This window comes from Delphinapterus leucas, chromosome 13 (assembly GCF_059928025.1).
Source record: "Delphinapterus leucas isolate spDelLeu-1000000601 "Yukka" chromosome 13, BTC_Dleu_Yukka2, whole genome shotgun sequence".
NCBI lineage: Eukaryota > Metazoa > Chordata > Mammalia > Artiodactyla > Monodontidae > Delphinapterus > Delphinapterus leucas.
In genome coordinates, this window is record NC_143141.1 from 83,385,163 (window position 1) to 83,407,326 (window position 22,164).

General features: G+C 39.6%; 1 protein-coding gene across 5 annotated transcripts in view; it reads left to right on the forward strand.

Moving 5' to 3' along the window:
* The window catches only part of NBAS (NBAS subunit of NRZ tethering complex), a 343,094-nt gene that overhangs the window by 300,968 nt on the left and 19,962 nt on the right, over positions 1–22,164 (forward strand). For all 5 annotated transcript variants that reach the window (XM_089923423.1, XM_089923419.1, XM_089923421.1 and 2 more), the window contains 2 exons: positions 14,380–14,519; positions 18,170–18,308. In XM_089923423.1, the coding sequence (XP_089779549.1) occupies positions 14,380–14,519; positions 18,170–18,308 (279 nt within the window). The remainder of the gene's footprint in view (positions 1–14,379; positions 14,520–18,169; positions 18,309–22,164) is intronic.

Genomic DNA, 22,164 nt, shown 5'->3' on the forward strand with positions numbered 1-22,164 from the left:
AACATTTCGGTAGCATGCTCTGCTGTCCTCTTCTCTTCCCGCTGTCACTTCATGTGGATTGGATGTGATTAAGTGTGAGAAATCAGGAGTTTGATTCAGAGAACAGAAAACATTGCTTCATCTTTTAGCATTTTCCACTCTCTCAATACACAGCATTATATGTGTTAATTGCTGCTCAGTTAAAACATTCTGAAAAATGTGCCTAATGACTGCTGTTTGAACTGTACGCTATGTGAAATATTCATCGAAGATTCTTCAAGCATAGATTACGCACCGTTCCCTGTGCTACTCTCTGGGGTTAGAAAAAGAGACAAAGCAAAGGGTAGTAAAGCGTTTGGGCTCTTCACCAGGCAGACCTGCATTCAAATCCCAGTTTCACCACTGACTAGCTCTGGGGACTTGAACTAGTTACTGACCCTCTTACAACCTCAGTTTCCTCATGTGTAAAATGGGAATAATATGTGTGAGGGTTAAATGGAATCGCACATGCAAAGCTCTGACTCCGGTCCAGGTAGATGGACGCTGTTGGTGTGGGGACTCCTATCCGATGGAGAATGTAGATTTGTGAACAGAGAAGCAAATCCTCTAAGTGCTTCGGTGCTGTGGTAAAAGTCTGCACGGTGCGTGGGCTCAGGAGGGCAGGCAGCTCTTCTGTCTGGAGGCGGTGAGGAAGACTGCTCTGAGGAGGGCATCCTTGACCTGAGTTCAGCACAGCTGGGTGTACGGTGTGGAAGCAAGAGCCACCGGGAGATGAAACTGGAGAGAAGCAGGTCGGACGGTGGAGCCGCCCCCGTGTCCTGCTCAGCTTTTACCCCAGTGACCCTAAGGCCTCCCGGAAAATTGGTGCCCAAGAAGCAGCGTGATCAGATCCGGGCTTTAGGAGAAGCCCTCTGACCTCTGCGTGAACACGGGACTGGAGGGGCACCAGTTAGGGGACAGAGGCTGTGGTCAAGTTGCCTGACCTTGGCCCTGAACTTTGTATCAGCTTCAAAGATGGAAGAGGTTAGAAAAGAGAGCTGAAGGAGTTTCTACCAGTGGACTCGGTGACTCCTTGGGTGCAGGGGATGAGACACGAGTCCAGTGCCTTTCTGATTTCTGCTGAAGTTACCAGGGAGGAAGTGGTGCTCCTTAGCTAGCTAGGAAATACAGAAGAACCCGGTTTTGTGGAGAAAGACACGAAGTTCAGGGCTGTCAGTAGTGTGCTTTAAATCTCAACAGCACTTTTTTGGGGAGTGGGGGTGAAATAGGGAGGCCCTGTTTATCCCCTTCACGCAGGCAGATTGTCCTCATAGCCTTACGTGGGTCTTAGTTCACAGCGACCACCTCCTGGGAAATAAACTTGAGTTTAGTAAATGTCACTGCATGGGGATGGCTTTGACTCCATCACAGGGCACCCTTCCCCGGGGTCTGATCAGCCCAGTTGGCTTTGTTTATAGTGGGACAGTTATATCCAAGTGCCCTTTGCTTAGTAGCAGTCGTGCTCCCAAGGAGCTGCATTGCTATTGTCTCTTCATTCCTCTAATGCATTAGAGGGAAAAGTTGAAGAAAAATAGGGGGAAAGAAGCAGGAAACATACACGTGTTTGAATACCAGAGGGTGGTGCGGATGTGAGGTAGTTGGACGTAAGTTCTCTAATTTTTTTAACTTTTCATTTTGAAAATTTTATATTTAATACCAAAAAAATGATGTCAACTATACAAAGAATTTTACATACTCTTCATGTTGGTTCACCAGATATTACCATCTCAGATGAGTGCAGCTAACACTGATACAATACCTTATCTTTTTTACCCATCATTCAGATTTTTGTCAGTCGGCCCACTAATGGTTTTTTTTCTGATCCGAGTCCGGTGCAGGTCACACGTTGCACTTAATGCCATGTCTCCTTAGGGTCCCGTAATCTGAAATAGTTCCTCATTCTTTCCCCCCTCCCCTTTTATGACCTTGACATTTTTTAAAAAGCACTGGCCAATTATTTTGTAAAATACCACTAAATTTGACTTTGTCTGAGTTTTGCTCGTGTATTCAAGTTGTGCATTTTTTTTTTTTCCTGCGGTACGCGGGCCTCTCACTGCTGTGGCCTTTCCCGTTGCGGAGCACAGGCTCCAGACGCGCAGGCTCAGCGGCCATGGCTCACGGGCCCAGCCGCTCCGCGGCATGTGGGATCTTCCCGGACTGGGGCACGAACCCGTGTCCCCTGCATTGGCAGACTGACTCTCAACCACTGCGCCACCAGGGAAGCCCAAGTTGTGCATTTTTGGTGAGAATACCACAGAAGTGATTTTGGGTCCTTCCCACTACGTTATCTTAGGAGATATACGGTACTATTGTGTTCCTTTACTGACAGTGTTCATTTTGATCACTTGATTGAGGTGGTGTCAACCATATTTCTTCTATATAAAATTACCTTTTTTCCCTTTGGGATTAATACATGTCTTGTGTTGAGGTACTTTGAGATTGTGTAAGCACTGTTTCTCGCCGTACTTTCACCAGCTAATTTTAGCATGCATTGATGACTGTTGCCTGAGTTAATGATCACTGTGGTGTCTCCCAAATGGTATTTTTTATCATTTGTTCTCCCCCGTATGTATTTATTCATTTATTTATTTATTTACATCACTACAAGCTCAAGGATTCTCATTTTGTTCTGCGGTTGTAATCTATTACTGTCACCATTTTAATGCTTTGCTCAGGTCTTCTCCTGCATCCTTTTGACTTGTGCCCATCCCATCACTTTTTGAACCACAGATGTTCGAGACCCTCTTACACTTTCCCTGTCTGGATCTGGATTCAGTCATTGACTTTAAAGAGCTTGATTTTTTAAATAAAGAGTGACATTTAGAAGCCAAGACTCGGGTGCTAGGTGTACTCATTGATGCAGTGGTATTATAGTTTCTAGATCCTCTTAGGGGACAGAGCACACATATGTCTACATCTATTTTTATGTCTGTCTATATTCATTTTAAAAACCATGAGTTTGTATTGATCCTTCCAGTTCCAATCTAGTTCCACACAGTTTAGTCTTCTCTCTTTCCTTATTTGTGAACTCCTTTCTTTGTCAGTGAGAAACTTGACTCTCATTATCCACAATGTATTTATTTATTTGCTTAATCCTAGAGTACACATAAAGTAGTTCTGGAAATTCCAGCCAACTTACTATCTAGAATATTTGTGTAGAGCTCTTTTTGTCTTTAGCCTTAGAGTAATAGTACTCAAAAATCTTTTTTCAAGGTTACTTCTCCTTCCCTCTCTCTCTCCCTCCCTCCCCTTCTCTCTCTCTCTTTTTCACGCGCGCGCACACACACACACACACACACACACCACCTCCACTGTGATTTGCTTATTCACTTATAGATAGATTAATTTTATTTCTATTTGTATGGTTTTTGCTGTTCGTGTTTATTTCAATTATGGATCCACTTTCTGAATATGTGAAACATTTACATGGAATGTGAGAGATCATTCTTTGGAGTTTGGCATTCTTCCTTTTTCACTTACGATACTTTGAAGTTTAGACATTCTTGGCCTGTAATTGTGCTGAATGTATGGGTTTTATTTAATTTATTTGTTCTTGCTCTTTTTGTTTTGGAGGGTATGTAGGTATTCTATATAGAGAATATATAGGAGGCCACATAGCTCAATGGCCACCATTTTCTTCTACTACGCATAATTCTCTGGATAACTTCTAACTGTAATAAAAATAGATTCAAAATAAAAACTCTGGTCATTACAGCAGAAATCTGTTTTTACTTAAGCTGAGAAGATACTTCACATGCTATCAGTTTTCATGTTTTTTAGAGCCATCTATGAACCAAACATTAGGCTTTGTATGTGTATCTTATCATTCGAACCTCATAATAACCCTTTTTTTTGATAAATAATAAAAACATTTACTAGATGTTATGTTTTCCTACATCCCTACAGGTGGAAGATTTTGTCCATAGAGAAATGGCAATCAATTGTTTACAGTTGATGTTTACATAGGGATATTAGCATATTTAAAATGTTTTCAGACAAAATGAGCAGAATGTCCTGGTGTAACACAATATGCAAACAACATCACATTTTTAAATTTTTTTTTTTTTGCGGTACGCGGGCCTCTCACCGTTGTGGCCTCTCCCGTTGAGGAGCACGGGCTCCGGATGCGCAGGCCCAGCGGCCATGGCTCACGGGCCCAGCCGCTCCGCGGCATGTGGGATCTTCCCAGACCAGGGCACGAACACGTGTCCCCTGCATCGGCAGGCGGACTCTCAACCACTGCGCCACCAGGGAAGCCCAACATCACATTTTTAAAAGATGCAGTTACTGGAATAAATTTTAGGATGTATATTGGATAGATAATTCTGTATTATGCAACATTTGAAATTAGCCATGTTGGCAAAAAAGATGTTTCAGCGTGGACTTCCATGATTCCGGTCAAGGACGAGTCAGTGGTGGAGCGTGTCATTAAACACAGAACAGCAGAGAAGCTGATTATAAGACAAAGTCATGGATCCATTTTTTTAATGAGGAATTTTGTTGCTTACATAATTATCAAGGCAGCCAAATTAGCATATTTACAAGAAAAAAAGGAAATTTCCTAAATCAGAGGAAGATTTTGATGCAGGTCTCCCTGTGATATCACTATGAAACTGATAGAAATCATAATAACCCTTTTGATGGAAGTGATCTTATCATTCCATTCAACACATGAGCAAATAGGCTCAGAGTAGTTAAGAAATCTTTATAGTACCTCTGCTAAAACACAGCAGAATGATGTATAATAATGAACTACCAATACTGTGGCTGCCATAGTAGCTCAGTGTTAACTCAGTGTTAGATACCTATACAGGTGTGTGTGTATGTATGTATATTGTCCTGTATTATGTTATATATTATATTATGTTATATTATTTTCAAAGTACCCTGATAGGTTAGGTATTATTACCTTATTTTTACAAATGAAAACACTAAGGCTTGTTGAGGTGTTTTTACATGGTCACAGAGCTATGAGGCGGCAGGGCCAGTATTCCATCTGAGTCTGAATGATACACTACAGTGAAAGCATTTCCAGCTCCATGAATTATTCTATTAATACTTTATCAACATTAACTAAAAAACAAAGTCTGGCCTTAAAAGATTGGCTTGTATAGCAGTTCTTTAAAGTAAACATGTGTATTTATGGAGACTCTTATGGCGTGATTGATTATTTGTCCTAGAGAAAAAATTTGTAAGGCACATCTTCTTATTTTAAAACAAAGTATTTTCCCCCTCTCATATGTCTCATTTAAAAATGTTTTCATTAAATATTTAGCCATGTGAAAATATGTATTATGTATTGAAGTTACAACAGCACTTATGGAGAGTGATTATGGAATGCTTTATTGTGTAATTTCTATCTTTTGAGATACAATAAATTAAGTAGGCTGTAGAACATGGCTCATAAGTGTGGTTGCTAGCTTTTTGTGTATGTTTATGTGTTTATGCACCACACATACAGCCTCAAACACCTGGAAAACCCTTTGGAACTTAATTCTTTCATTGGGTTTCCCCCCATCCCAAGGGCATGTTTGCTGTGCCCTAGGAGAGACTTTTTATGGCAATAGAGAACCATTTATTCTTGAGGAGTTCACAAATACACAATGATATACAATATCATTTTCCTAATATACCTTAGGAGAGAAGCAGAGGCTAAATGTTTGTGCTCATCACCAGACCTAGAGGCAAAGGTGGGAAATAATTCAATCTCTCATTTCTTTGTTCCTTATCCGTACACCCTCTCTTTGGTAGATATTCTTCCCTCCGCGTGGGCTAGGGAAGGCTGTTTGAACCTTCAGGCTGTTTCAACAACACATTTTGCCTTTATTATAAGCAGTGCAAGATATAGTACTTATGAAATTCTCTCAGTAGCTACATCTATTCTTTAGTTCTCTGCCATAGAAATGGGAAAATCTCCTAGAAGATAGCTATCCTACTTTTAGTATTTAAACTTTAGTCCTATTACCACAATTTTATGTTTTCTATTTAATAAAACTTAAAAATACTCAGAAATGGACATGATCGTAATTTACGTTCTGTTTATATTCTCTTATCTAAGAATAATCAGTTACTATAGTTAATAGTAATAATACTGTTTACTGAGTACTTATTGTGTGCCAGATACTGGCCTAAGCACTGCTGAGATTGGTGGGGTAAGTCTAATAGCTTCTCACTAAGTCCAGCAGAAGCTTATGACTTCTTTGTCTTCTAAAAATTTGACTTTCCTTCACCAGAGATCTTGATTAGACCCAGTGGACACAACAGACAGTGTTGGCCACCAGAAACCTTATAAAAGGAGTAGCTGTAACATACAAGGGTCTAGTATTGTAGAGATCATTTCTGTTACCTTTTCATATTTCTGTATATCTATTGAAGTAGGGATTTTTGTTTGTTTTGTATTTTGAAGCCCTGTGTACAGAAAGCTCAGCCTGACCTTACTGTGTTCGTGAATGGAGTTGCACAGTGCCTTGGTAACTTTAAATCAGGTGTCATCATATGAGCCTTTTAGAACAGCTCATAAACTCACATTCAGGGTAGGAATATGGTGACTAGTGATACTACTATCAGTAATAATCCTCTACATGTTGGTCATTTTTTTCTATTCATAAAGTACTTTCATATGCATTAATACCTTGTTCATGTTTACAGATATCTGAAGATAAGGTAAGCTGCTATCAATGCCTATAGGAAGGTGCCGATTGCAGGAGAGGTGCCTCAGTTTAAGATAGTCATGTTCACTTTCAAGCAGCCTCAGAGAAATTTAAGGTTAAAGCTGTTCTCATCTGAGAATAAGTGACTCAGTCCACTTTTTCAAGGACAGTGACTCTGTGTCTGATAAGGAGGCTGCAGCTGCTTGACAAATTGACTTACCTCAAGGGCTAAAGTCACCCAATTCAATGAGGAGAGAAACATCAGTTTCAGAGACAAAAAGGGAAAGAAATATCCTTATGTTTGCGTCACATTCGAATTTTGCCCTTTAAAATCCTGTGATACTTAGTTACTGGTGTCAGTATGGAGTCGTCACCAACTCTATGGTGCCTGTAAAATAGTGAACATTTTCACCCCCTGCTCACTGGGGAAGGGACAGAAGTGTTAAAACAGATACATGTTCCTTTTGTTTTCACTGGGGAAAAGGACAGGATAAAACAAAGTGTAGGGAAAAAAATAGCAATGTCTCTCAATTTTATTTTTACTGATCTTTGGAAGGCATGCTTAAGAGTCATTTCAAATACTTTAATTGTTGCACAAATAAATGAGACTTTAAAAAGAGATAAAAGTTAACCCATGATTCCATTATCCTAAAATAGCCATGTTTCTTTGTATTCTTTTTCTGTCCTGCCTAATCTGTAGGCATAATTCTTGTTAGAAGAAATCATAGCACACATCCAGCTTTCTGCTTTTTCATATCTAGCGTATTATATAGATGATAATATAAATAATACCCATCATTTATTGTGTGCCTACCATGTGCCAGCCTCTTGCTAGCTATCTTATTTGTATCCTCTTATTTAATGTTCACAACCGTGATATAAATATGAAGGATCTTCATCTTACAAAAGGGGAAATTAAGCCTCAGAAAGGTCCAGTAATGTCTCCAAAATAAACATTTTTCTGTATTACTTTGACTTTACCAACACTGTTTTAAAAGCTGCACATTTAATTGAATTGCCCTTTATTATTTATTTTAGAGTCTCCTTATGGTAGTATGTTATGAAGTATGTTATGAAGTCCTTATGAAGTATGTTGGAGCATTTGATAGCCACCTACAGTTAGTTTTTCCTCTCTTTTAAAATACATTCTATAGTCATTTCATATTCTGTTTGGACACCGAAGTCATTTCTCTGTACCCCTTATACTTTTATGAAATATATTTAGATACTGGGAATATATATTTCAATACAGACTGCAGTACTTCTCAGAAAAGAGAGAATCTGATTCTTTCATAGGTCCACATTCATGCTCAGCCAGTTGCCTTGTTTTGGGGTATTTTAGGGAATTTTAGTTCCCATGATATTAATATAAATCACATGCTCTCACAATCTCTGTAAGCCTCTGAGATGTGTTTGCTTTAACTTTTATTGTCTCAGAGCAATACTTCTCTTCCTAAATTTTTTTTTTAGATAATTTGTCAGATTTATGACATAGTGATTTTCTTCAACTGAAAGTTGTTTAAATTTTTTTACCATTAATGAGCACTATTACTAGTTGTGATATGAAAATATATTGGGACAAAACCGTCTTATAGAAAGTATGTAGATAACATCAATATTTTTATTATATTTTTTACCAAAAAATGTATATTGATCATTTGCTGTGCTTCATGTTCCCTGCTGATCACTAGGATTTTAATTATAGCAGACTTTTTTAACACTAAAAATTTGAAGGCATTTTCATTAAAATTAAAACCAAAACAAGAATGCCCAATATCATTCTTATTTTTCAGCATCCTAGTCAATGTAGCAAGACAAGAAACAGAAGTAGGAGCTATAACTTTTTAAAAAGTCAAAATTACCATTATTATAGATTGTATCATCCTAATTTCTGGAAAACCCAAGAAAAATACTGAAAATGACTAGAAGTAATAAGTGGAACTTATTATAAGGGCTGAAATCAATGATAGAAGAATACATAGTATATGTGAAAATAACTCAAGTCACTGGTATAGGGGCTTAGTATATATGGGTCTAATTATAAAGACGTACCTTTTTTTTTTTTTTTTTTTTTTTTTTTGCGGTACGCGGGCCTCTCACTGCTGTGGCCTTTCCCGTTGCGGAGCACAGGCTCCGGATGCGCAGGCTCAGCGGCCATGGCTCACGGGCCCAGCCGCTCCACGGCATGTGAGATCTTCCCAGACCGGGGCACGAACCAGTGTCCCCTGCATCGGCAGGCGGACTCTCAACCACTGCGCCACCAGGGAAGCCCGAAAGATGTACCTTTTTAAACTTAGTGTGTCATCATTTTCTTAAATAAATTTTACAGTAAATATTACTCTTCAAAAGAAGAAGTATTAACTCTTTGATCATCTAGAAAACCATGTTTAGGAACCTTCACTTAATACTCTTTTCTAAAGAACAGAATTTGGCATTAAGATAGACTAGTCTTGGACTCTTTCCAGCAGGATGGGTTGTAAACGTCTCAAAAAACTGCTGAGAGACAATTCTCCATGGATTTCTCACGTTCCTCCAAGTCTTATGAGCAGAGGCGCTTTGCTTATCCCTGGATCTTCATGGTTTTCTCTTATGTTTTTTTTCCCTAAAGCTTTATAGTTTTACATTTAACATTTAATACATTTAAATCTCTTATCAACTTTGAATAATTTTTGCATTAAGTGTAAGGTTTGGGTTGAGGTTTATTTCCCTTTTTTGCCTAGGGATATCCATTTCCTCCAGCACCATTTGTTGAAAACACTGTCTGGCCTCCAATGAAATGCTTATGCCCTTGGTCAAAAATAAGTTGGGTATATTCGCTGCTACGTTCTCTGTTCTGTTCTTTTGATCTTTGTCTCTATCGTTCTACCAATACCACTTATCTTTCTTACTGTAGCTAAATAATAAATCTCAATATCAAGTAGAGGTATTCCTCCCACCTTATTCTTCTTTGTCAAGATAGTTTTAGCTATTCAGGGAATGTCTTTCCATTTACATTTTATAAAAGCTTGTCTAAATCTACAAAAAAACCGTTCTGGGATTTTGATAGACATTGTATTAAACCTGTAAATCAGTTTAGAGAGAATTGACATCTTTACTAGGTTGAGTCTTTCCATCCATGAACACAGTGTATCTCTTCATTTATTGACTTCTTTCATCAGCATTTTATACTTTTTTAGGATATAGATCCTGAACATGTAAATTTTAAAATTTTCTTTGAAGCAATTATAAATGGTATTATGTTTTTATTGTCAGTTTTCACTTGTTCATTGTTAGTATATAGAAATGAGGTTGATTTTTCTGTTTTGATTTTGTCCTGTGCCTTTGCTGACTCATTCATTAGTACTAGGGGTTTTTTTTGTTTTTTTTTTTAATAGATCTCTTGAATTTTCTATGTAGACAACCATGTTATCTGCAAATAGAATTTCATTTTTTTCTTTCTAATATGTATGCCTTTTATTTATTTTTCTTGCCTTATTGCAGTGGCTAGAGCTCCTAGTATGATGCTAAATAAGAGTGGTAGGAGTGGACTTCCTTGTCTTGGAGTATAATGTGGAACTATCACTTCTGTTTGGGCCACTTTACCTTTCTGCTTTTAAATATCATTGCCTTGATTATCAGTTGGTGTTATAATCTTTGCTTTAATCATCAAATAGAATTTAGAAAATTTATATAAAAAAGGATAGTCTATTGTATTTACCCATATTTCTGCTTTTTGTATTCTACATTCTTCCTTCTGATGTTCCAAAGTTCCTTCTTCTATCATTTCCTTTCTGTTTGAAGAGCTTCCTTTAGCTAGTCGTTAAGATGAGGGCTGTTGGTAACAGAGTCTTTTAGTTTTCCTTATCTGAAAATGTTTTTATTTTCCTTTTTTTCCTAAAGGGTAGTTTTTCTGTATATAGAATTTTCAATTGACAGTTCTTTTAACACTTGAAGAATATTGTGCCACTTCTTTCTGGCCTCCATGGTTTCAGATGATTAATCCCGTTATTCAAATTGTTGTTCTTTCTTAGGTAATGTGTTGTTCTGGCTGCTTTCAAGATATTTTCCCTTGTCTTTTGTTTTCAAGAGTTTAATTGGGTTGTGTCTTGGAGTGGATTTCTTTGGACTTACCCTTTCTGGGGTTAGCTCAGCTTCTTAAACCTGTAGATTCATATCTTCCACCAAATTTGAGAAGTTGTTAGATATTATTTCTTAAAATACTCTTTCAGCTCCACTTTCTTTCTCCCTTTCTTCTGGAATTCTGAGAAATGACCTTACCTGGGATGTCTTCTGTTTCTAGGTGAGGAGTCAGGAAACACTGGGTCTAAGTGTCTTCCTTCTGTTGGTGAAGGAACACAAGATACCCTCCTGCTGCATTGTTCCTCAAGTCCTAGGGTCCCAAACTAGTTTGCTTTCTTTTTTCCTACCTTTAAGAGTTCTCATTTGGTGTCTCATTATTTTCATAGTTTATAGTTGTGCTTAGCAGAGAGGAGTAGGGAAAAATGGGTCAAAGCCATTTTGTCCAAGCTGGAATTCCTTGTATATGTTTACCTTTTATATTTCTTTATACAAAAATTCATTTTGAGTTTTAGTTACCAGAATTTATTTTTAAAGGCTTTTAGACATGATGAACAAGATAAGCTTATGTTATTTTGGTAAGTTTTGATAAATTTAGTTTTTTTAATATGTGGACACAAGTCCTAGATGAACACTTGTATATCAGAGTATATAATGATTATCCAACAAAGTATATTCTTTATCATGTGTTAAAAAAAACAAACATGTGCTCAAGTTCATTTTTAGGCCCATTTTCTTCTCAAATAAGGTAAAGCTTTCGTAGCTACAGCGATAGAATTTAAAACTGCTTTCTTAAGAGCTGAGTAATAACAATTTGACATCCTTTTTGATAACAAGGGAGTATGCAAGTGTCCATACACAAAATGGATAATTGTGTTAAGTTACTACATTTTTCACATTTGTATTTTAAACATGGGTGTCAATGCTCTGAAAAATAAGTTACTAATAATTGAAATGATTAGTGAGGATTCAGGAGAAAATGTTTCCTGAAAAAGCCATACTCTTACAATTCTGTGTACGTGTGAGAAAGGCATTGTACAAAACACTTATTAGCAAACGCATTTTTTAAAATGGAAACTAATATTGGTACACTAATATAAAAACAAACAGAGAGAGATCTAATTTATAGTTTCTAGTTTCTCTTTCCTTCCCTTATGATACAGTTCATGCCCTAAAAATTTACAAGCTATTATAGTTTCTGAAAAGAAAGAAATCTAAATGATATTGAAAACATGAATCACTTTTGCCTAATCTCTTCATTTTCATGATATGGCTGCATTTCATGTAAGGGAGAATCATCTTGTTATTAACTATACTGCAGTTTATTAAAGAAACTGGAATATTGGCACTGCTGGGAGACAGAGCATTCAGTTGTTTAAAAAATATTTTTTTAAGCACAAAACCTTCTCTACAAATAAACTCAGATTATAACTCAGAAAGAAGAAAGCAGCCATTTACCCTGCTGCGGACCTCCAGATACCTCCTTAGAACTTCTGGGACATCAGGGATTTTTGGAGCCCAATTTTCAGACGAGGAAAAATGAGACTCAAAACAAGGGACTTTATTGAAATCACATAGCTAACTGCAAGGCATCATCGGTTGAAACATAATGTCAATACACATGCTACCTCTGGGTCTTTTTTAGTGATTTCCTTTTGGTGGGATCTTTTTTTTAAACCTTACATCTATCTCCAATAAAAAAAGAACAGCCAAAAATTTATGGTAACTCCATGAATATTTAATATAGTTCTGCGTTACAAGATTTTATAAATAAATTATCTTCATTCATTTGTATATCCATTCATTATTTCATCCATTCACTAAATAAGTACGGTGCATTTATTCTATATCAGGTATTATTTTACGTAGCGGGGATAAACCAATGAACAAATAAGTTTCTGTTTTCTCAAACAAATATGCAATATGTCACGTACTTGTAAGTGCTAAGAAGGAAAATAAAGGTGAGGGAGGTAGATAGGGGTGGGGGAATATGCTACTTTGTGGGGGGGGGTAGTTACGCAGTGTGTTCCCTCAAAAAGTGACATTTGAGAGATTTGAAAGAAATGAGAGAATGAGCCATGCAGGCATCTAAAGAAAGAATGTGCCAGGCAGAGGAAGCAGATCCAAGTTCCCCAGGTGGAAGCGGGAGTGATGAATGCGCAGAGCGCCTGGGAGGCCCCGAGGCTGGAGAGGAATTGAAGGTGGTGAGGTCAGATAATGACAGATGGATGTCTTGAGTTTGAGAGGGTTTTGTTTTTTTTTTAAACCTTTCTTTATAAATAGGCAAGAAAATATTGCCAAACTCCCAATTAGACTACTAATTTAAATAATTCAGAGCTTCTCTAGCTTACTGAGTCCTCTAGCTTCAGAACATCCTGATCTGAGTATAATTATATATCAGCTCTGCTGCTTGCTAGCCATGTTACCAGGACAGATAAGCCTGTTTCTTCATCTGTAGATTGAGGTTAAAAATACCTGTGCAGTTCTCCATACAAAGCTGTTGGAAGGATCAGCTAATTTACTGTATTATAAAATTATTTTAAAAACAAGAAAAAGCTTTTGGGTTATTATTCCGTGGAAGAATGACATGGGGCTTTAAGTCAGGTTTGGAAGGATCTGAATGGTCACTGTGTGAGGAAGACTCCACATGGTAATTACCAATAATTTCATTGTACATATCAACTTTTGTGAAAATGCAGAATTCATGGTATAACTTTTTCAGGTGACTGCTGGGGTCAGAGCCAGGGTGACCATTAAATCAAATGTTTTGGAAACATGCATTAGTATAGACAATTTAGCAAATATATAGGTAACCATCTGTTCTCATTATTCTTTCAGAGTATCATCCTCTGAGTCCAAATATAGAGAGTCTATGTTGGGAGAGGCTAGGAAACAAGAGAACCAGCTTTTGGCTTACTTTTATATTTAAAACTGCTTTCTAACTTAAAAAAAAAGCAAACATTTTATTCACAGAGGTGTTGGAGGTATGACTTGCTTGAGGACCGCCTCAATGTAAAAGAAGTATCATTTGGTTATTCATTGAGAGGAAAAATTAGTATTTTTAGTTGATAGACTTCTTTTGCGCTAGAAATGGAGATGTGAATAAAAGTTATTTTACTTTATTTTGATTTATAGCAAAAAAAAATTCCATGTCAAATGTACTTTAGTAAAATCTTTACTTTCAAATTAGAGAAATTTTCTAGACAATGTGAAGATTTAGCGATACTCATTCTAAAATGAAAATTAGCAATGCAGGATAATTTAAACTAAAAACATTGGCTAACATTGAGTATGGTGAACTATTATAATTTCACATGAAACAGTTCAGTATTTTAACATAACATACATTGAATGCCAATAAGCCAGTTCTATGGAAGTCTACTTGTTTGAATTTATTTTGCTAAAGAATGTTAAGAACCTTCCTGTGACTTCGTTCTAAGCAATTTGTAACATAGAGGTTTGAAGTTGGGTAAAACGTAGAGCTTTTGAAGGCTTTTGGGGGAGTGGGGGTGGGGGAGATGTTGTTGAATTTCCCCTTGACACACTGTAAAAGTTTCCGAAAGAGCATTTAATCAAAATAATCAAATTTGAATTTTTCCGGACAGCAATTCCGTGGCCTTTGCTGTGGGTTTCAAGTGTGTGTTCCGCCTTCCAGGTGGACGTAACTGACACGGAGGATGAAGAGAAGCGCTACTCGCTCTTTGTGGAGCTCCTGGAGGCCAGTCACCGAGAGGTCGAGTTCCAGCACCTGGTTTTGCTCCTGCAGGCTTGGCCGCCTGTGAAACGGGAATATACGTGAGTATTAACATAAAAGTAGACTTCTATTTGTCTAGACTCTAGGTTTAAAAAATCACTACCTTCAGAAGAGCCAATGAAAGAAATATATAAAATCAGTATAAACCTTTAGATGAAATTAGAATTGTTTTTCTTGAAATATCACAGTTTCTTTCCATTTCTCCTTACCCCTAAAGCCAAATATTTTATTCAGAAATAGACAATGCTTGATAATAACATCTGATTTAGGATGTCAGCAAAATTTGTGCCAGTATTTTCACCAGGACATGTTTTGACGCTCTTTTAACACGGCTTACGATGCTAACTTGAGAATCCATGGGGAATAAATTGATAATTTCCGTTTATTGAGAACACAGTGTTATGTGCAGTTGACATACACTGTCAAGTCACACAGCAAAGCTACACGGGAAGGTGATGTTATCGAATTTTACGGATGAGAACATGGAAGCTCAGAAGTTAAACAGCTTCAGGCAGCACCTGGCCCTGAGACGGAGGAGACAGAGTTCCAACAGCTGCTGGAACCTCCACAGCCCATGCTGATCCTCTGTGTCAGGCTGAGGTTGCAGCCACCACTAGAGCTGCCCCGGTAGTCGCGCAGTCCCTGTGCTGCTGGCCAAGGAGTCCTTTGGAAGAAGTGGCCAGATTTCCTCTGAGCACATATGCTGTCTGTCAAGAACTGCTGCTCCTCTGGCAAAAAACGAGAGCATCCGCGCTTCTGTTGCGAATGTCTCGGCGGCCGGGACTCACCTTGCTCTTCCCGCGTCAGCCAGCACTTTGTGCGCCCAGACCAGTACGTCTCCACACCTCAGATGTACACAGAAGGATGTTTTCTCGAAATGATTCCGTGAGCAGTTTAGGAGCACTAAGGAACATCTGGGCAAGCCCCTTTACCTTCACCCTCAGACGAGACCGTTAGGAATTCCTGAAGCAAACCAAGGAGGCGGGCATTTTGGTTTGGTCTGGTTTTTTAACCAAGTGTTTTCAGAAAGGCAAGAAGCGTCTCTTAGATCTCAAGCATCTGTGGCAGCGATGGCGTGCTGACATCTGCGCTTGAGCATAGGTTCTTACCTTCACTCTGTGAAACCGTGCAGTGCAAGTTCCCACATCATAAAAGCTTTAGTTTCACTTGTGACAGTACCTTGAAAGAGCATTTCCATTTGGTTCCCAATTATCTTGGCAGAGCTGCCTCAGGACCTGAGGGTGCTTGTTAAAAACAGAGTCCCATGCTTGGCTCTCCGAGTCCAACTCTCGGTACCGGGGCCTGGGCCTCAGTTTCTAAACAGCTCCTAGGAGATGATAATGGGAAATAGATGTGGGACCCACTAATTACATTGTCAGTAATGCTTCCCTTTTTTAGAAGATCATGAGAGTTGAATTATAGATTTCTTCATACACTCAAAATGGATCTCTGAGTCTAAAGAGAATTTTTCAAATTGAAAGTATGATACTTCTGGTAGATTAGTTAACTGGTTCTACAGTTTCTTTTACTTTCGGAACACTGACCATTGCAAAGCACTCACTTCCCCACAAGAAGCAAGCTCGGCTTTACTTAAAACACTGACTGCGTTTAAACATTTAATGCATTCACTCATTTTCAAACATACGTTCTTGCTTTTGTAGTCCTGTGTGAAATTTGTAAGCTGCTAGTAACCTGTGTTTACAGACTTCCTTTATGAAATCATTAGCATCAGAACCAAGCATTACCAGAGTCCACTTAACCCTCTTACCAGCTGTGTCTCCTCTACCTAAGCGATAACCAGTTATACATACATATTTGACTTAATAATAAGTCAAATAAAGTCCATTTCTGCTTCTTTCCTGGCTCAAACTGGTGTTTTAGCACAGGAGAACGTATGAGGGAACACTTAAAACAGGTCCTTAAAAGTACTTGGGAATACTTTTTTTCCCCCAGACAATCCAACGTATGACTCCAGCACTTCCAAGACAACCAGAAAAGGGGAGGGGAGCGTGGGGAGCGGGGAGGGAGGGGTAGTGTGGCGATGACTGAATGTTGCCGGTCAACATGGTAAAGTCAAACATTTGACTTTCAAGAACTTTGCTTGATCCACATGACCGCTAATTTACTGGTACCAACTTAGGAGTTTTGGTTTTAGTCCCTTGTCAGAACATGTATGGAAAGCATAATAGATTGGCATTAGGGAAGATCCGTAGTTTTCCTCCAGTGTATCACAGCTGGCTGGTGCAAAATACATTTTTTTAACTTTTTATTTTATATTGGAGTATAGTTGATTAACAATGTTGTGATAGTTTTAGGCATACAGAAAAATGATCCAGTTAAACATATACATGTATCCTTTTTCAAATTCTTTTCCCATTTAGGTTGTTACATAATACTGAGCAGAGTTCCCTGTGCTATACAGTAGGTCCTTGTTGGTTATCCATTTTAAATACAGCAGTGTAAATCTAAAAAGAAATGGTGCAGATGAACTTATTTACAGAACAGAAACAGACTCACAGACTTGGAGAACAAACTTATGGTTGCTAGGGGGAAGGGTGGGGGGAAGGGGTAGTTGGGGAGTTTGGGATTGACCTGTACACACTGGGCAATATGTTTTGATAGTTGTTGTAAAAGCCACTGGGATGCACTGTGCAATTCTGCTTCAGGGAGGTGGCCTGTTAGGGAAAACCCCAGGAGAACTGAATCCAGACTTTAAAGAGGAAAGAAGAGGGCGAGTCCTCTAGTGTACGAAGAATCCATCAACCAGATGCTCCCTGAGCTTTGTTTGTACCTTGAAATAAGCAGCATTCGTTGTCCTCACGAGTTGTTAGTTTGAGCTGAGACACAAAGGCTTTGCCAAAGGCTAGTATTCTGAGTCCCCTTGTTGTTGCACTTGATGTTTTTCTCAGGCACAAGGAATGAAATTCTTTCCAGGGAGGGACCATCCTTTGGTGTTCGGTGGCTAGAAGCTAGTGCTGTGCTAATGAGACAACAGACTCTTAATAAAGAGTAAAATTATTTTAAAATGTTGTAAGTAAAATCAGTACCCCAGAATGAATGTACCTTTCACTTGTCTCTTGAAATATAAATCGTGATGTTTTTATGAAGTCACGGTAGCGGCTGCCAGAGAAGGGAAACAAAAGGCAAACTTTTGTGCTTTTGTGTCTCAGAAATAAGAGAATAAATAGTAAGATGTGCCTGCTACTGAGAGTGGTACTTCACAGTGGCAACGCCATTCATTAAGCAGCGCAAGCCTGCCAGGAAAACATTAAATTGCCTTTTCGCCGTGAGAAGAACCAAGGCCCGGAAAGGTTGGGTGGCCTCCCCAGAACAATACAACTAGGCTGAGCGTGTATAAGTCACTTCTGTGACTCGCGCAAACAGTCAGGGAGCCGGAATGTCAGCCTGAGTTGCTGGGCTTCAAAGCAGTCTGTACTGGTTGGCGTCCACCCACTGGCTCCATGCTGCTGGGGCACTTGTCCATACCACAGCAAGCTCTTTCCCCTCTGTGGGCTGGTGTCTTTTCTCCAAGATAGACGTGAAGGAACACATCGTGCAGGTTATGACTGCAATTTGCCAAAAGCATTTTACTTGAAAAAGTGGGATTTCTTTTCTATTTTAAAATTTCTTATCACAATTGTTATAAGTTTCGTCGTTTCCCATGCCTTGCATTTTTCTCCCTTCGAACCAGCATAACCAATAATCCGTGGGTGAGACTGGCTACAGTGATGCTAACCAGATGTACGGTGGAGAACAAGGAAGGGCTGGGGAATGAAGTTTTGAAAATCTGCCGCTCTTTATATAACACCGAACAGATGCTCCCTGCAGAGGTGAGTGGGTATTTCAAGTGGCTTTCCTGGGGGATATCCCTTTCCATTTCCCAGCTCCTTGGTATAAACAATACCAGTGACTGTACTTGGGGAACATTTAGCTTAAGTTATCGGTAGGTAAAGTAAAGCCCGTAATTTGTGACCGATCAAATGAAGAAAAGCAGGGCTAAAAGGATTCTTTGAGGTCATTTACTCTTTGTTAGAGCTCTGAAGCAGTTTTCCTTTTACAAGTCCCAGAGTAGAACCCAGTTTTCTGGTTTTTTGGGTGCCCTTTTATGTCTACCTCACGTTTCTGTTCTAAGAGGTCACGGTAGCTCAAGTGTCCTGTCTGGCCGACCCAGGCCAGTTGGTAACATAGCAGCTACCTTAGCACTCCTCGGCAGGTAACCAGCCACTCTGATTTTCACATACTTTTTTGACATCATTGTAATAAGATTGCATAACCACAATATTTATTCTCTGTAAACATGATAAAAACTCAGCCACCTCCATGTTGACCTTGTTCTCTATTTGATCCTATAATATGTGTCGCAGAGATATTTGTGTAATATATATGTAAATTTGTACATTCTAAAATAAGCACATATTAACTGCAGCCCCCTGCTGTGGATCTGGCCTCAGCAATGTATTGTTTGAGCAATTTACATGTCTTAAATTTAAGCCTTTGGCTAATGGCACTACACTGATTAATTGGTTTTTGAGTTTCTACCACGTAGCAGATAAACTTGAAAATAAAATTGTAAATAGGGTTCTTTGAATCTTCATTGTCATCTCACTCAAGGAAAATATTCTCTTTATGAGTGCAATTTAATGAATTGTTTTCTGAATGAAGGACTGGCTAAGTGTTTTTTGATTGAATTTAAAATACTGTGTCCATCTAAAGACGTCTTCAACCACCAGAATGACAAAATTATTCTATAAAATATTTAAAGTACCAACACCAAAGATAACTTCCCCTTACTCCAGTAGCCTGTGATTTGCTTGAGTCAGATGCTTATGTACCTGCGATCGGCTCTGCTATATTGTATATTATAGGAACCTGTATTATAGGTTATATTATAGGCTATATTATAGGAACCATGGCTGTAGCATCTCTGTTTCACCCAAGGCAGGATTCAGCATACTGAGGAGAGTGGGGACTCAACACACTGTCTTACCCCCACCAGGGTAAGTAAATAACATGGGTTTCATCTCTGCCTTAACATAAGCTAAGATCAAGCATTGTTAGATTAGGACCAAACACCAGAAGTGTCCTACTGTCAGTTCTATTGAATCTAGGTTAGGAAAACATTATTTAGGATCTCTGGACCTCCACTTTCTCATCTCTGAAACAAGGGGTTAGACCACATGACCTCAGCGGGGACTCTTGTTTTGACTGTCCTGTGAGGTCCCCAGTCCTGGGAGGAGCGTGACCTGAGGCTGTCTCTTCACTTCTTCATCCGTAGCACTTAGTTCACCGCCTCTCATGAGTCCATCATTCTCTTGGGGTGAGGAGTAAGGTACTGGATTGAGCTCCATTTTGAAGCGGGTCATTATCGCTTCTCTGTTCCAATTTGATGATTTGAAAGATCATCATCAAGAGCTCTGTTGCCACAGTGACTTTTCTTCATTTCTGTTTTGCTATCTTCTGTGTTTTAATTAGGTACATATGTAGATTTTTTTTCTTAGGATGCCATGATTGAAGGAACTTTGCAAATGTCGTGTACTATTTTTATTAATCACTAAATTTGCTCAAATGTGAATCAGAATTGTTTCAAAGGAAGGAACAGTATTATCATAAAATGGAAATGTCTTGTTAAGTTTATTTTACCGCATTTGGAATCTGCATAGTCTCATTTCAGACTTCCATGAGATTTAATATCACTGTGGCAGTAAAATTATCCATGACTCACTTCTTTTTCCTCCAGTACCTTTGGTTGCCCTACTGCCCGGTGTGTGAGATGCGTTTGCCTGATTATCTCTGACGGGACTTAAAGGGGCTTACTTTATCCTTCATCCCCATTTCCCATCCTCCTACCAAGTTCCCATATGTAGAGATTCTTTTTCTTTGTGGCTCTTTTCACAATCTCCTGCTGTTGCTCATGGTACTTGTTTACTTATGGCCATGATGGTTTTGCTGATGGAAAATATTAGAGAAAGATAAAATCACTGTTTCTTACAGGTCATGTGTCCCACGGTCTTGAAAGTTAACATATCCTCCTCTCAGCTTCTGTCCGTGGCAACGCGTGCAGCGTCCTCAGGAGTGGGGTATCTGTAGAACCAGAAATTAGCAACTTGGCATAAAACAAGTTCCTGGCATTTAGATGTAAAATCCCAAGTTCCATCTGCTTGTGGCTGCCCCCGAGGGTCCCTGCAGAGGCACAGCAGGAACTAGCATGGCAGACACTGCGGCGGGTGTGTGGGAGCCCGCCCCCCAGCTCACGAGGGAGCCCAGCTGACCCTGGCTTCTCAGTCTTAGTGTGACTGTTCTCTCTCACGGCTGAGGCACTCCTGAGGACGTCGAGAGCTCGGTTTTTTGAATCGACGACACCCACCCCTGCACACCTTGTGCTCCACGCTCTTGCTGCGGGCCCTGCCACACCTTTAGGTGCTGGATACCCCAGGACCAGTGGGAGGGTCGCGTGAGGACAGAAGGACCGCTGGTGGACCGGTCCCGCTGCTCTGACGACCGTCAGCCACAGGGCCCAGGGCATCACCATAAACCCCAGTCCACAGGGAGGACCGGCGCCCAGGGTTCTGGCCTGGCTCTGGGCCCCAGCCCACCTGCTCCTCTGCATTCAAGGCCTCTCATTGTTGTTCTGTGTCCTGATGGCCAGACAGGTTTGAGCTGCGAACGTACCATATAAGGTGTTTTGTGGTTCCCTTTGCTACTTTGACCTTTCCTGCAGCTCCCCAAATCCCTTTATAAACATCCTAATAAACTGTCCTCTTGTAACACAGGGGGAAATACCTGGTGAATATAGTATAGTCCTTAATTACAAGTAAGCATTTAGCCAGTAACTGTTAGCTAAGAGATAAAAAGCACTCAGTAGCTCTCATAAAATGAATTCTTCCATTCCTGGGTGTCCTTGTCTGGCTGTGGGATATCTAGCCATTATGCCTGCTCAAGGGGTGTATAGGTTATTTCCATAAATTTTTCATCAAAGCTGAGATCAGCCAAGTGATATGCTTCTTCCAAATATCATAAATTACTGAGAAATACCTATTTACCAATTACTGATAACGTATTGAATAAGCATATATGAGAGTTAAGGGAGAGAATACAAATAATTTGGGGTACAGCATGTACTAAGCAAGTTTGGAACACAGAGAAGGAAAAACCTCCTTGCCCTCAAGTGAGGCAGATAGACAAATGAATGATTACAGTAATACAAGATGACAGATAACGTAGGAAATATTCAACGAGGTATAGCCAGAATATAGGAGCGCCAAACCTGGGACATCAGAGGTACCATCGCAGGGAATGGAATTTTCTTGTGCCTTTGTAAGCTGAGACCTAACGATGAGTAGGGGTTAATCAAAGAGAGAGAGACAGCAGAGGTTACGTCGTGTGCGAAGACCCAGAGGTCCGTGAGAGCCTCACACTCTCAGCTGCGCCCTCCACTGTGGCGGCCGTGGGCCACACGTGGGTATGAAAATCAAGCTTAAGTGAAATTGAATAAAACTTAAAATGCAGTTTCTCAGTTGCACTAGCCACATCTCAAATGCTCACAAGCCCCACGTGGCCCACGGCTGCCCTGCTGGACAGCGCAGCTCAGAGCATCCCGTGGTGAGAGGGAGGTCTCCCGTGCAGGCGCTGCTCTCGGAGGACTGTGCAGGGTGGGAGGGCGAGGCCGTAAGGCTACAGGGAGGAAGG